Source organism: Emys orbicularis, chromosome 2 (assembly GCF_028017835.1).
Source record: "Emys orbicularis isolate rEmyOrb1 chromosome 2, rEmyOrb1.hap1, whole genome shotgun sequence".
NCBI classification, from domain to species: domain Eukaryota; kingdom Metazoa; phylum Chordata; order Testudines; family Emydidae; genus Emys; species Emys orbicularis.
This window is the reverse complement of record NC_088684.1, coordinates 257255666-257271833: the sequence shown is the minus strand read 5'-3', so window position 1 is coordinate 257271833 and position 16168 is coordinate 257255666. Positions and strand designations below refer to the sequence as shown.

Below are 16168 nucleotides of genomic sequence, written 5' to 3'. Positions count from 1 at the left end.
TCTGGATATTCATTATTGCTGCAATGTTTCATTTTATTCGTACTTAAAGTTCTTAAGATTGTTTGTTTGTTTTTTTTTAACTTTTTCAAATATTATTTATTTGTATTACTGTAGTGCCTATGGGCCATAGTCATAGACCAGGACCCCATTGTACTAGGTACAGTACAAATACAGAACAAAAAGACAGCCACTGCCTCAAGGGATTTATAATCTGACAAGAGACAACAGATGGATATAGACAGATGAGGGAGTACAAGTAAACAATGAAATAATATTGGTCATGATAGGCACATGAGCAGCCTAACCGTTGTAAAGTTTTTTGTAGGCTTCATGGCAAAGGAGAGATTTGAAGGTGGGTAATCAAGTCAGTAGCTTTGTAGACGTTTATAGGGAGTGCCTTCCAAGCCTATGGGTCAGCATGGGAGAAAGCAATGAAGGTGTGTTACAAAATTGAACAAGTGGGCAGTGGAGGCTGGCATCACAGGTCAATAGGAGATGAGCGTCAACAGCAAAATAGTGAATGAGAATGTGAATTGATAGGGTGGGAATTGGCTGAATGGCCTTGGAAGTGAATATGAGCAGCTTGTTTGATGTAGAAATGGGGGGCAAGTAGAGGGATTCAAAGAGGGATAATGCGATCAAAGCAATGCCCTAGGAAAATATTTGCAATAGTGTTCTGACTGGATATGAGTGGGGCAAGTTTGCATTTGTCAAGGCTAGAGAGAAGGTGTGGATAAAGTAAATAAGGAAGTGTTATTTACTCCTTCTCACAACACAAGAACTAGGGGTCACCAAATGAAATTAATAGGCAACAGGTTTAAAACAAACAGAAGGAAGTATTTCTTCACACAATGCAGTCAGTCAGTCTGTGGAACTTTTTGTCAAAGGATGTTATGAAGGTCAAGACTATAACGGTTCAAAAAAGAACTAGATAAATTCATGGAGGATAGGTGCATCAATGGCTATTAGCCAGGATGGGGAGAGATGGTGTCCCTAGCCTCTGCTTTCCAGAAATGGATGATGGGATGGATCACTTGATGATTATCTGTCCTGTTTATTCCCTCTGAAGCACCTGGCATGGGCCACTGTTGGAAGATGGGATACTGGGTTAGAATGACCTTTGGTCTGACCCAATATGGTCGTTCTTATGTTAAGGATGTTGCAGTAACGGAGATGCAAGATAAAGAGCTAATTTTGTTCCCTCCATCAAACTTCTGTTACAACCTTTGGTTGGAAGTATTATTATTTTTTAATCCTATCGTTTGGTAGTGTAACAGTTTGGGGTTTTTTTTGCAAAACTTACAGTTGGGAAAGGGGCTCAGATAAAGTATATAAACATGAGAATGTACTGCTAAAAGTATTGAGGTTCTATAACATTGTTCTAGGTATCAAACTTATTACAGTGCCTTTTTATTAGTTTTCCTTAAATAGGAATGCCATTTATTTTAAGTTGTACAAATTGTTCATCACATATGGGGATTCCTAATATGTCATTGTATGCCAATTTAGCATCGTAAAGAAGTAAATCGTTACATATACTTTCAATGAATTATGAGAGCAAGGTTACAAACTTACCTTCCCATTCAGGGAGGTATTTAAGCACATGCCAACGTTAAAGTTAAGCATATTTTTAAATATCTTGCTCATTTGGAGCGTTTGCAATTGAGACCTAATATAAGAATGAAATTCTGGTTGAATGCATTTCACTTCTATTTTTCCCTGAAGTAGCTTTTTCTTTTTTTAATCTAATATGTGGGTCACTGTACTAAAATAACATACTTTATGTAGATGCATGGCTTCCATTTATGTCTACTCAGTTAAATTGAACAATAGTACAGGCCTGCACAATCCAGACTAAAACCATTTATCTCATACTGAAATCTGCTGACTGAAAGTATTGTCTTTGATTTTCTGCTTTAAGAAAATGAAAATAAATGAGAAAAAAATGTTTTGTACTCTGTGGGTCATTTTAAATAGGTAGGGTAACTTTTTTTTTTTTTTTTTTAAACTTGTAACAAATTATTTAGGTTTAGTGCAATGTAAACATAAGACTGGAAAGGACCTCCTGGGTCATTGAGTCCAGTCTCTTGCTGTTGCCGTCAGCCCTGTCATATAATCCAATTGATAAATTTATCCAGATCAATCTTAAAACTATAGTTAGGTTGTTTGCCCCCACTACTCTCCTCTTATGATTAGAAACCTTCTAATTTCCAACCTAAATGTATTCATGGCCAGTTTATGCCCATTAGTTCTTGTGCCAACATTGTCCTTTACTTTAAATAGCTCTTCTCCCTCCCTGATGTTTTACCCCTTGCCCCCCAATGCATTTACAGAGAGCAATCTTATCCCCCCCTCATCCTTCATTTTGCAAGGCTAAATAAGCCAAGGTCTTTCCTCTAGTAGGATAGGCTCTGCAGTCCTCTGGTCGTCCTAATATCCCTTCTCTGCATCTGTTTCAGTTTGAATTCATCTTTCTGGTTACATGGGTAACCAGAATTTTACACAGTATTCCAGATGAGGTCTTATCAGTGCCTTGTGCAACGATATAAATACTTCTCTAGCTCTACTGGAAATACCTCACCAGATATATCCTAGGATCGCATTTGCCTTTTTTTACAGCCACATCACATTGGTGGCTCAGTCATCCTGTGATCAACAAATGCACCTCGGTCTGTCTTTCTCCTGTCATTTCCAAAGATAAGCTCCAGCTTATCGCAGAAATTCTTATATGTCTAGGAACAAAGAATGTAGGGCCATACTTACAAGGTGGAGGACTCTATTCTGGTAATCAGTGATTCTGAAAAAGATTTGGGGGTGAATAATCTCCTGAACATGAGCTCCCAGTGTGCTTTGGCCAAAAGGGCTGATATGATCCTGGGACGCATAAACAGGAATCTCGAGTAAGAGTAGAGATGTTATTTTTATCTATGTGTTTGGCACTGATGTGACTGCTACTGGAATACTGTGCCCTGTACTTGTTTCCACAGTTCAAGAAGCAAGTCAATAAACTGGAGATAGTTCAGAGGAGAGCCATGAAAACGATGGAAGGATTTATAAAGCATGATACTCAGTTTAGCTTAACAAAGACTTGATTAGTCTATAAGTACCTTCATGGGGAACAAGTATTTGATAATGGGCTCTTCAGTCTAGCAAAGAAAGGTATAACATGTTCTAATGGCTGGAAGGTGAAGCTAGACAAATTCAGACAGGAACTAAGGTGTAAATTTTTAAATGAAGATAGATAATCATTGGAACAATTTACCAAGGGTCATGATGGATTCTCCATCACTGGCAACTTTTAAATCAAGATTGGATGTTTTTCTGAAAGATCTACTATAGGAATTATTTTGGGAACGCTCTATAGCATGTTATACAGGAGATCAGACTAGATGATCACAATGGTCCCTTCTGGCCTTGGAATCTCTGAAAGTCATACAATTCTTCCTGTATAATATTCCGATGCTTTTCTGTATTGACAATGACTCCCAACTTTGTCCTCAGCAAATTTCCTTAGTACACTAAGGCAAATATTAATTTAGATTGTTTCCAAGAACAGTCCTTGAGGAGCTCCACTAGTAACCTCTCTCCAGCCTGATAGTTCTTTCAGCATAACCCAATAGTGGGCAACCTGTGGCCCGCCGCTTTCCGCAGCTCCCATTGGCCGGTAACGGCAAACTGCGGCCACTGGTATCTGCAGGGGGCCATGCCTGTGGACAGTCAATGTCAGCAAAATGTCTCGTGGCCCGCAATCAGATTACCCTGATCGCAGGTTGCCCACCACTGGCATAACCTATTGTTTTCTTCCCTCTGGCCAGTTCCTTACCCACCTAACAATTCTTTTATTAATTTCCTTTTTTTTTCCATTTTAACTAATCTCCATATCAAATTTCTTACTGAAGTCCAGATTAGATTCATTGCATTTCCCTTGTCTAAAGAACTCAGTTATTTTTTCAAAGAAAGTTATTGGGCTAGTTTGGCATGATCTATCTCTGGTATACCCATCTGCATTTTACCGACTTTTCTGGGTTTTTTTCCATGTCTTTAATTATTCTTGTCTTAAAAAAATTATTTTAAAGAATATTTAACTTTGATTTAAAGGTGTATGCCTTTTTAGATTCAAAAGGATTTAGTTGCCAATATAAGCATCCCAATTATAACACTTTTTGCTCTTGGAATCAGCTATTTCTGTGCCATGACATCTGCATGACAAGCTATATCCATACCAGGATAGTTGTCTGGAAAGCCATTTAAATATACCGTAACGCATTCTTAACGCAACCTTTTTGAACACCACCAATGTGTGGCATTAACTTGAAGCTAATGCTTACCTCTGCCATTATACTTTGTTTCTTCATTAATGTAAGGTTTGAAATTTTTCAGTATGGTCATGTATTTTCATAGTGAAACAATATGTATTGGTCTGAAATAATGAATCTTGTGGAACTTTCTTGTTTAGGATTTGGCCCTTGTTGCCCCTGAAGCTCCTTCAGAACAAGCCAGAAGAGTTTTTCAAACGTATGACCCAGAAGGTACGGCTGCGCTTTTTTTTTTTTTTTTTTTTTTTAAAGCTTTGGGTTGAAATCTTTATATTGACTTTCTGGAAAAATAGGGCAACAGTTTTACAATATATGCAAAACATTGCACCTCCAGTAGTACAGTCCCCTGCATTGTAAGGCACACTGCTCATGATAAGACTTACTACTGATTCACAGGGTATGTGTACACTACTGCTGGAAGGTGTAAATTCCAGCTTGGGAGACATACCTGCACTATCTCTGATTCAGTGAGCTAGTGTGCTATGAATCATACATGGCTGCCCTGTGTATGATCTCATCCAAGACCATAGGTATGTACTTGGCACAGCTGGCCCCTCCCGTTGCTTGCACTGCCATGGCTACACTGCTATTTTTAATGAGCTAGCACAATCCGAGCTAGTGACAGATAGGTCTCCTCAGGCTGGAATTCACCTCTTCCAGCTCTTGTGTAGACGGACATACCCATAGGGAAGTGTGCTACCTCCTGATTAACCGACAAATCACAAAGTGTTGCTGTTTATCAACCTAGTAATAAAATGGACAAGCCTCTTGAAAACTACAGAGCATGAGGAAGTCAAATATAGCAATAGTAGGAAGTAGAGTTCTTACTCTAAACTTTTCAACACTGGGGACTTTGTATGTTTCTTTGTATGTGACCCACCACTTTCCCTAATCTTACATTTTCGAAAAAGACTTTCATACCTGATCCATCGTGTTCTGAGCGGTATGACAAGAACTGAAAAATTCCTTAGTTTCATTTTAGAAATCAGAAGTTGCCTGATATTCACATTTTATTTTAATTAGAAACAAGTTTAGAAACATTCTCTCACCATTTTAAGGTGGCATGATATGTCTATTAGTAAAAAATTGTTTTCAGTTTAATAAGGTTCACATTTTCAAATGTTTTAGAAAAATGGCATTTTTAAGACCTGTAGGCCTGCAGTTTTTTAATTGATGAAATATGTATGGAAATCATGAGTTCTAAGACATCATCTTTTAACTTTACAGTGCGCTCTCAAATTCTAAGATGTGGGTTTGATTACCAGTATTTTGGGTAAAATCCATAATCTTGAAGTATTTTCAGTTTATTTTCCCCTAATGAGAAAATTTGTCCCATTTGTAGATAATGGATTTATACCTGATACCCTTCTAGAAGATGTAATGAAGGCTTTGGACCTTGTATCAGATCCTGAATAGTAAGTATAATTTGTGTAGCTAAATTTTCATTTAACAGATTAGTTATGGGTTGGTTTTATCTTGAATTGTTAGTACAGGTCTGTCTCATCTTACGCGGGGGTTCCGTTCCACGGTTAGCGCGTAAAGCGAAAACCGCATATAGCCAAAATCCCATTGAGTTCAATGGCGGGCGAAATCGCCCGCACTACAGGTATAGTATCAAAACTGTTGTTTTTCTCTCTTTTTTTTTTTGTTTTGTTTTTGTTTTTGCCGACCGCGTAAAGTTGAAATCGCGCATGTTAAATGCGCGTAAGATGCGACAGACCTGTACATCTAATTCTGTGTAGTGTCCTACGGACAGTGTCTCAAAATATTGAGTCAGTTGTAAATGAAAGAAAAAAGGCCTAAAGATAAGATTCAAAATAATTTTTGATTTAGAAAGAAGAGAGTCTTTCCTAGCTCCCAGTTATTGGCTGTTTGTGACCCATGTTTCTGTAAGTGCATGTATTTGCCTATGACAACCCAATACTGCAAGGTGAATCTGTGTGCTAGAAAAACAAGGTCTCTCAACAGCAGACCACCATGTTACAGGAAGATTTAATACCATCCTAGAGCTCAAAGTTCAAACTGCTTTTCAGATTGATTGTGTTTCTGTATGGTTGCATTTTATGTAGTTGTACTTAGCTCTATGTGAGACATATTTTCCCTTCCAGAGGGGAACAGAATTTTGCAAATTCTAGGGAAAGAGCCTGATTTGGGAGGCTTGGAAAGGCTGCTTTTGTTCTACTGCCTCTAAAAAATCTGCTTTGGAAAAGGGAAAAATCCTCCTTCCAAATCCAGCTCTTTCAGAAATGGCTGCTTGGGTTTTAGGATATTTGTGGCATAATCATGACCTCTTATTGCACATGGAACATCAGGTGTTGTATGGTCAAGAATCTTTCACAAGAAAGGCATAGCCTATTAAAAAGACTCCTTGCTACAGATCAAGCTGTGGAATTTCTCCGTATCCATAGTCTGCTATCTTTTCTCTGTTAAAGCAATAGTATTATAGAGTAGGTTCTGACCTATGTAGGTTCACCACATTTTTCAGCTGACATCTAAGTCTTTGTGTTTAGGGTCTCCAATCCATGAAATATGGAACAAACTTAAATAACGTAAAGAGTATTTGGATTCTTAATGCCTTATATGTTGTCATGCTGTTTTCTTTAAAATAAAAATCAAACGTGGTGGTTACAAATGTGGTGTTCTTCAAAGCAAATAACATCTAAATTATGTATTTTATATATATATAGTTTCCTATAAGCGTCTACATCAGGCTGTGATCTCTTCAGATCTCAAAACCTAACCATCCTCAGACCTGCTCAGTATTTGGGAGGTGTGCAAGGAAAACCATTTGTGGTCGGATAGTTATGCTGGTGACTCAGTAGATGGAATTATTCTATTTCAGTTCTGAACGAATTCCTGCAACATGGCATTGAGGGCACTATTGCTGAAGGTGTCATCTTTAATTAGAGATGAAATGATATTCTGCTAATTTGTGATTACTAAAGATCCTATGATACTCTTTAGAAGATTAGCCCTGTTTAGAATTTAGTTGTTTAGCCCTGTTTTAGAATTTGATGGTTACATTTTCCCTAACTTCCATCTATATTTTCAGTTGGTTAATGTTTACTTTCTACATAAGAACGTCCAGTCTGGAGTCAGACCAATGGTCTGTGTAGCCCAGTATCCTGTCTTCTGACAGTGGCCAATGCCAGATGCTTCAAAAGGAAATGAACAGAACCGGGCGATTATCAAGTGATCCATTCCCTGTCATCCAGTCCCAGCATCTGGTAATCAGAGGCTTAGGGACACCAAGAGCATGGGGTTGCATCCCTGACCATCTTAACTAATTCTTTTTTTAATCCAGTTACAGTTTTGTTCTTCACAACATCCCCTGGTAATAAGTTCCACAGGTTGACTGCATTATGTGAAGTAGTACTTTCTTTTGTTTGTTTTAAACCTGCTGCCTATTAATTTTATTGGGTGACTCCTAGATCTTGTGTTAGGTGAAGGGGTAAATAACACATGCACATTGTCCATATCATTCATGAATTTATAGACCGCTATCATATCCCCTTTCAGTAGTCTGTCTTCTGAATAGTCCCAGTCTTTATAATCTCTCCTCATATGGAAGCTGTTCCATACCCTCTAAATATTTTTGTTGCCCTTCTCTATACCTTTTTCCATATCTAAAATCTCATTTGAAATGGGGTGACCAGACCTGCCCACAGTATTCAAAGTGTGGGCACACCGTGGATTTATATAGTGGCATTACAATATTTATATTTTATTATGTATCCCGTTCCTAACATTCTCATAGCTTATTTGACTTCTTCCGCGCATTGAGCAGATGTTTTCAGAGAACTATCCACAATGACTCCAAGATCTTTCTTGAGTGATAACAGCTAATTTAGACCTCAACATTTTGTATGTACAGTTGGGATTATGCTTTCCAATGTGCATTATTTTGCATTTATCAACACTGAATTTCATCTGCCATTTTGTTGCCCAGTCACCCAGTTTTGTGAGATCCCTCTGTAACTCTTCACAGTCAGCTTTGGACTTAATTATCTTGAGTAATTTTGTATCATTTGCAACCTTTGCCACCTCACTGTTTATCCCTTTTTGCAGATCATTTATGAATATGTTGAACAGCACAGATCCCAGTACTGATCCTTGGGAGATACTGCTATTTACCTTTCTCTGTTCTGGAAACTGACCATTTATGCCTATGCTTTGTTTCCTATCTTTTTTAACCAGTTACTGATCCATGGGAGGACTATCTTTTATCCCATGACTGCTTAAAACTAGACTTCAAACTTAGTGTGGCTGAGAGGTTTTTAAACAGTTGCTGTATTATTTTCTAGAGATGTATTTCAGTTAGTAAAGGGGTTTCTCTATATTCATTAGGTTAATTGCAGAGCATTTGAAACGTGGTATACGCTTGTGGGCTTATCTACAAAGTGAAATAATGCACCTTACAGGGGTGTGATTTCTAATGCGCACTAATGTGTTGCGTGTTGATTGATCCGTGTACCCTGCTGCACTTTACCATAGCTCTGTCTGAAACAGTACTATGTTAAAGTGAGCTGTGGAAACAGTAGTGTGCACCAGCGGGCTCTACATGGACCAGTTTAGTGCACAATATGTTAGTGCGCATTAGAAATCATACCCTCATACTGCATGTTGCTGCTCCATGTAAACAAGCCCTAAATATGCCTCATGTGCATTCTATCCACTAATCCATCATGCCTAGAACCTGTTCTAACATTCCAAAACTGAGCAGTTTTCAGACTACTTTGAAAAAAAAATAATTAAAATGTTAAACACACCAAAGGTGTGGCTTGCTAGCAGAATGGTAAATATTCTGTCATGGACCAGTGACCAGTTTAAAATTGATGTTAAAATTCTGCTTGATTTACAGGAGAGCTAGTTTAGATACTGTGTGAATTCTAAAATTTCTCATTCAGAAGCCTATCCTGGTAAACTTTTAGAACTAGACTGAGAGCTATGAAAAATATGAATACTTTTTAAAGCTCTGCTAAATAGTGTCTGTAAAATATATTGCATAAATAGAAATGTAAATGTTTTATCAACACTCATTTAGAACGGCTTGCAAAAATCCCACATTACTGCCAATAAAGCTTTTATACTACTCCATGTATATTCTCATTTTCTCTGTTTTTGTATGTATAATATCAAAATAAATGTTAAGTGGTTTGGGCTACTTTAATATGAAAGGCACTATGTAAATATACTATGATAAACATGGGACCTTAGTTCAATTAAATTTATTCTTATCAACTTAATTTTAAAAATCTCTGAAATGTATTCATTGGTGGCTTTTCAAATCCCTATTTAAAAACAGGTTGTTTGGTCAGAGGTCTTCAAAGGATGACTGGTTTGTGTGTTTAAGATGCGGAATGCTTGCAGAATACAGTAAAATGTCTTCTGGGCTAAAGTGTAGGTTTTAGTCTGCCTGACTTTCAACTGACTTTACCTAATAAGGCAATCTTTCAAAATTATAACTACTTCAATTTTAAATAACAGATTACTTTAGTTTAAAAATAACTGCATTTTCTCAAATCTGGTGCCGTTCTGGTGCGTTTGTCATTTAAGAGTCTAAATCAAAAAACCTCAATATATTTGGCAGTCAGAGTGTTGTAGTACCACATAACATAGTCATGCAAGAATAAAAATGTGCAACTCATATTTTTGTATCCAATGTTCTTGTTTTAGTGTAAATCTCATGAAGACCAAATTAGACCCAGAAGGACTAGGAATCATATTACTGGGTCCCTTTCTGCAAGAATTTTTCCCTGAGCAGGTAACGTAGATGTTTTTTTCTACTTATGCCATAGAACATTTTGTATTTCACTAAATAGGATTCTTTAGTGATGCGTTAAACATTCATACCTCTAATGTGCATTTTTGCAAAAGTATTTAGGCTAATAAATGTTGCATTTTTTTTGATACTTCAGGTCAGCAGGTAACTCTGCACTGTTCAGTTCAATATAACTGTCCCACATGATTAGCATTCCAAAATGTTTAAATGAAAAAGTATTCTAATTTGTAGCCTTCACACCAAAAAGCACTCACCGCTGAAGCTGCCAAGTGTCAGATAAGTAGAGCCCTGTGCAGATGCATCCGATCCGCTATCCACAAAAATTATCTGTGGATATCCACAGATTTGCAGGGCTCTACACTAGGGGCCAGGCTGAGGCTCCAAGGCATCCCCCACGCCTGAGCCCAGTCGGGGAGAGCCGTGGGGAGCCCAGGCGAAGTCGCAGATCCTCCACCTGCCCTCGGCCGGGCGGGGAGTCTGGGGGGCGGGGACACAGCCAGGGGCTGTTCTCAGCCTCCCTTCCCTCCCGCACTGCAGGCAGGTGGTGGGTCCGCTGCAGCTCCCTGGCTCAGTTCCACACTGGCCTGGGAGGGGTGAGACCTGTGGAGATGCCCTGGAGCTGCTCGAGCCCTCTGCCCAGGGCAAGTGGAGGGTCCACCACAGCTGCCTGCCCGACTGTTATCGTGGCTGGGCTGCAGCTCAGAGCTGCCCCTCTCCCCGGCCGGAGCCAGGTTGGAGAGAGTCACACTGGTAGCTGTGGGGAGCCGCGGCGGACCCTCCACCTGCCCTGGGTAGAGGTCCTGAGCAGCCCCCTGCAGGTGGAGAGACCCAGGCTCCCCACAGCTGCCAACGCAGCTCTCCTGGACCCAGCTCTGGCCGGGGGGGCAGCATGGAGCCGCCCGCCCGGCCACGGTAAAAGCCAAGCAGGCCCCCCGCCCAGTGTCCGTGCTCCCCAGGACCCCTGCCCAAGGCAGGTGGAGGATCCGTGCCGTGGTTCCTCACAGCTACCCGTCCGGCTCTTACCATCAGAGCCCTGCGCGGATACAAAATTTGTATCCGCATCCACGCTGCTATCCGCAGAAATGGTCCACAGATATAAAGCAGATACCCACGGACTTGCAGGTCTCTACAGATAAGAGGACAAAGTCAGATAAGGAGAAATTGTCATCAAGTATTTTAGATCTAAAATGCCGTTTCTCTTGCCTGGGAATTGGAAATCAGTTTTATTTTAATCTTTTGTAAGAATGAAATGGCCACAATGTTATGTACCAGTCTTGCAGCCTTTGTAGCAGCAGTTAGCTAACAAATATTATTCCCAGATTTTGCTGACCTAATCGATGCTAGGGCCCAAACAAATCTTTACACATCTCACTATATAACTTGAAGCTATAGTTAGTAAACAAAATAGCCTTATTAATTTCAGCCATGTTTGAAATACAAGAAAATCAGCATTTGTTTAAAAAAAAAAAAAAAAAAAGTGATGAAAAATTTATTTTAAAGATAACAAGTGTTACTAAGGAAAAGTGAAACACCCACTACTATTTTAAAAGTATACTTGGCAATGCACCTTTTAAAGATGTAATATAGATCAGAAAAATGTACCGTTACAAAACAATACTGCAATGTGAAACACTAACACAACAATGATTCAAAAGCACTTCTAGAGCTTTGCTGCCAAAGATGGTAAGGACTGAATACATTAAGAGATGATTCAGTGTCTGGAGGAAAAGTGTAGGCTGCAGCTTTCATTTTCTTAAGATTGAAAGGTCCAGAGCTGTGGAACCACTAGAAAGGTTTTTTTTAATTAAAATTTATTTCATACAAAAACTGATGTGTTGCAATTATTGACAAGTCTGGAAGCAATGTACCACTGACAAAGTGGAATTAGTTGTTTTATTAAATTTACATATCACTCTTTTTAACTCCAGACATGATTCTTCTGCACTTTTTGGTAAGTGAAGAAGGAATTCTTTCTTGGAAAGAATTTATTAAACCTTTTACTGAGTACTTAAGCATTCTAACTGTATCAGACTTAACAGTTTTAAGTAGCTAGTATTTTTGGGTGTTGAACATGAGGCACTTCGGAGGCCCAATTTTCAGTGTGTATATGCTCAACATTTTTTTTTTTTTTTTTAAATCATTCCACTTCAAGATATTCAGTTGAGCACTGAATCATTAGTCTCTTTAGGCAACCCAAAATGTTCATCTATTAACAGGTAGTGGAACTGATTGACTGGGTGTTGTATTTTTCTCCTATGAGGGGCCTGGAAAATCTTCTGTATCTTGACTCACCTTTTTTTTCTGACCTACTTGCCCCTTTCCCGTCAAGCAAAGTAATTGTAAAGAGAAAAAGGGTGCATGGTAAGCTGATTTTATGATATAAAATGAACTGTCTTGTTTATACCAGGACTCCAGGGTTCCAGAGTCATTCACTGTATATCACTACAATGGATTGAAGCAGTCTAATTATAATGAAAAGGTATGATGATCTGAGAGAAAATGAATTGGAACCTGCTTAGGAGAAACCAATAATCATGACCATGTGATAGCAGTTCACTGTCTTATGTGAAATGAGTTGATGTCAGTGCCATTCCTTGTGTCCATATTACAGAACTGTCACCACATTTGACACTGAACAGTTGGCCAGGTCAAAATTTTTCAGTAGAAACTTGTTTTGCAAAAATTCTCTGCTTTCCACAGAAAATTGATTTTTTTTTTTTCCCGTTCCGAAAACCAGAAATATTTCAGTTTGGAAATGCTACCTCATACTCCACTTCTCTTCTATATACCATGCTCTCTGGTCAAACCATATTTACTGTGGTACACCAGTCACACTCTTCCAGAGAGGAGGCAATGCATCATGGGAGATGTAGTCGGACCCAGAGAGGAGAATGGGGTTATGAGACAGATTAACTTAAACTCTCATAAATCACCACAGCAGCATTTCAAAATCAAAATTTCTGGTTATGGCCAAAAAAATGTGATATTCAAATTTCTGTCAAATCAAAGATTATTCTTCAAAGGAAAAAACATTTTTCAACCAGTTCTAATTAGCACCTTTGCTATCAGTCTGAGTAGAGATTACAAGGAATGAATAGACAGAGACAACTACCAGTGAGGAGGCCCTCCAGAAAATGCAGTTGGATTCCATCACCATTTCATGCTCGTTGAAATCAGAATAATTGGGATTATAAAGTCACCTAAGGGCACCTAAAGCAGTGACCTGTCATTCAGAAGTGCTGAGCACCTGCAGCTCCAATTCAGTGCAAGCTGTTGGTGCTCGTCACCTCTGAAAATCGGGCCACTTAGTTGGGTGGTTAAATATATTCTGTGTGTGCTTATTCATGAAAACATGAAATAAGGAATATAAGATTTTGTCCATCCTCATTATTAACCCTTATTTTCTTGTGCACAATTGTATTTGTTGTCAATTTCTTTTCATTTGTTCTGTCTATTGACACCTGTGTATATATTAATTCACTCCTCCCTCTTTTCTGTTGCATTTGAATTAAAAATATTCAGATCGTTTATAGTAACATTTACCTATATGAGCAAATTTCAGTGCTATAACTTTAGTGTTTCCATATATAGAAATGCAGACTTTGGTGCACTGAAAGCATTCTGCTTCAAAACTATACTATTACTCATCTGAAAATTTGGTCAAAACATGATTTCTGACTTTCTTGTAAGACTCATGCTATACTATAAGGAAAGATTTGTACGTGTTTTGCCTGTTGTGCTTTTTCATCTTTTTCTTACCTAAAGCAAATTGAGTTTGTTCAGTGAATGGCCTATTGCCTCAGACTTTTTGCATCATTTAAGTTCTCTATTTTATTTTTCTGCTTTGGCCTTTACTGTCAGTACGTGAACTGCATGAATAATCTATGCCCTGAATAGAAGTTTCAGGCATCAACACCTACCAGTTAGATACTCTGGATCTCATATTTCAATAAATGTGAACTACTTGTATAAAACCTTTAATTTGATTTGAGTTTTTCCTTTTGTTATGAAAAGCATGCTTTGAGATAAGTGGCTTCCTACACTGTGAAAACAACATTCTATGTCTATCTTTAAAGGAATTTCAGGAAATATACTGAAGTAGATGGTTTTATTTTGACAGGTCATGTATGTAGAAGGCACAGCAGTTATTATGGGCTTTGAAGATCCAATGCTACAGACTGATGATACTCCAATAAAGCGCTGTTTGCAAACCAAATGGCCATATATAGAATTACTCTGGACCACAGATCGATCTCCTTCATTAAATTGATGTGTTTAGAAGAAATACTGTACTACTATCTAATGCTTTACTGGGGGATTAAGAATTGGCATTTGCTGAAAGCAGTATACTTGACTGTATGAAGCTGTACACTGGTATCATTGATAAATTGTAAATAATGATTACAAACACTTTTCAGTGTTAATTGAAATATTTAATTTTTTTAATCAGATTGATTTCTCTTTATAATAGTTTGTCATTTTTGGCCATTGTGGTAGTATTGTGAGTTCTGTTCTTAAAAAAGCCTACTTATACCATCTAAATTTGCCATCTCATAAAGATTTGAAAAATGTCTAATACTGCAGTATCTGCATGTTAGGTATCAAATTAATCTTTCAACTGTAAAAACATTCTCTGTTTGCTTCTTCTTGAATCTTTTGGGCACGTTTTGTTATTTAAATTATACTGGCTTACGTTACAGTATCATAATTTGCGGTCTGGACTGGCCTTGCACCGAATGTTTAAATGAGCTTAAACTCTCTGCAATTTTTTCTAAAATTTGGCTCTAACTAAACAACTTTTACAAAAATGGTAAAATTAGAAATAATTTCTAGGCTCTTACTACTTAATATAAACTATAAAAGCCGTTTCGAGGCGGTTGTATATTGCTATGGCTTAGCTATCTGGCATGTTAAAAGTGAAGACAGAGTATGAGGAAAAATAAATGTATTAATATTTATTCAAAGTTGTATAAAGGAAATGTAAAAAATCAACAGCAGGAAGAATTTGTTCTATAATCTTTAAATTGTTCAGATTTATAGTATTGCCAAATACCTCTTCTCAATTTGTCCAAACAACAATGTAAGCCAGCTTTATTGTATGTGTTAAGTGCATGAGAACATCTGTTATTACATGAGTATATGCCTTTATTTATTACCTAGTTGTTAGCCCTAAATAAAACCTTTTCCCTGAACTATGACCTAGTACTTGCAAGTTTGTTTTTTCAATCTGACCTGTTTACTTCCTCTTCAATTTCTTTGTATTGAAAAAAATAACTGGATAGTAGAGGAGCTAAAAATGGACAATTTTTGAAGTAGAGTGATCTCTTGAGGATATAAACACAAGTTAAAGATAACTAAAGGATCACTTTCGTGCAGTTGATCCACTTAAACTTGTTGTTCACAGACCATAAATGCATAGTGTATATTAATATCAAGAGGGCTAAGAATTCATGTTTAGAAATGTATTTTCTCTACAATGTTTAGGTGGGGATACTTTCTTTTTATGTATAAATAACAGAATGAGTTAGCTTGTTTCCCCATTAAGCAGACCTGTGTTGTTTGAATTGTCAAAACAAAATCTAACAAAACACCTGTATATTGCAGTATTTTCAGTGTAAGTTATGTAGTAATCGCAGAGAGAAATAACAAGCTTGCCTGCATGGCATTTTCAGTTATAGCCTCTATAAGCATAGAACCAGCTACAAATTTACATCTGGAAAACGTCAGCAGTGAAGTGCTACTCTTGGCTACATCCACATATTCATTCCGAACACTTAACTCTGTAATTAACACTGCTCCTGAGTGCAAAATTGACAGCACCGAGAGTATCTCAGTTTCAAAAACCAAGGAAATAAGGCAGAATTATATTTTCCTGAAAAATTATTTTCTCATGGTCGGTAACAATTTGAGAACTTTTTAAAAAATAGCCTTTCATGTATCTAGACCCAAGGTTAAAATGTCCATTTATCTGATTCAAATTAGAACATGAATATTTTTCACATGTTAACCTGATCACATAAATGGGAGTAGCTGTAATGCATGCCCTCTCTAGCCGTGAAGTCATCTTGCA

The 16168-nt window shown here is 37.8% G+C and overlaps 1 protein-coding gene across 1 annotated transcript in view; it reads left to right on the top strand.

Annotated features, from left to right (window-relative positions):
* Positions 1-15289, top strand: part of MINDY3 (MINDY lysine 48 deubiquitinase 3) — an 80295-nt gene extending 65006 nt beyond the window's left edge. The window contains exons 11-15 of the mRNA XM_065398729.1: positions 4457-4529; positions 5659-5731; positions 9993-10080; positions 12506-12577; positions 14219-15289. Of these exons, the coding sequence (XP_065254801.1) occupies positions 4457-4529; positions 5659-5731; positions 9993-10080; positions 12506-12577; positions 14219-14368 (456 nt within the window). The 3' untranslated portion in view covers positions 14369-15289. The remainder of the gene's footprint in view (positions 1-4456; positions 4530-5658; positions 5732-9992; positions 10081-12505; positions 12578-14218) is intronic.
* Positions 15290-16168: the final 879 nt, after the last annotated feature.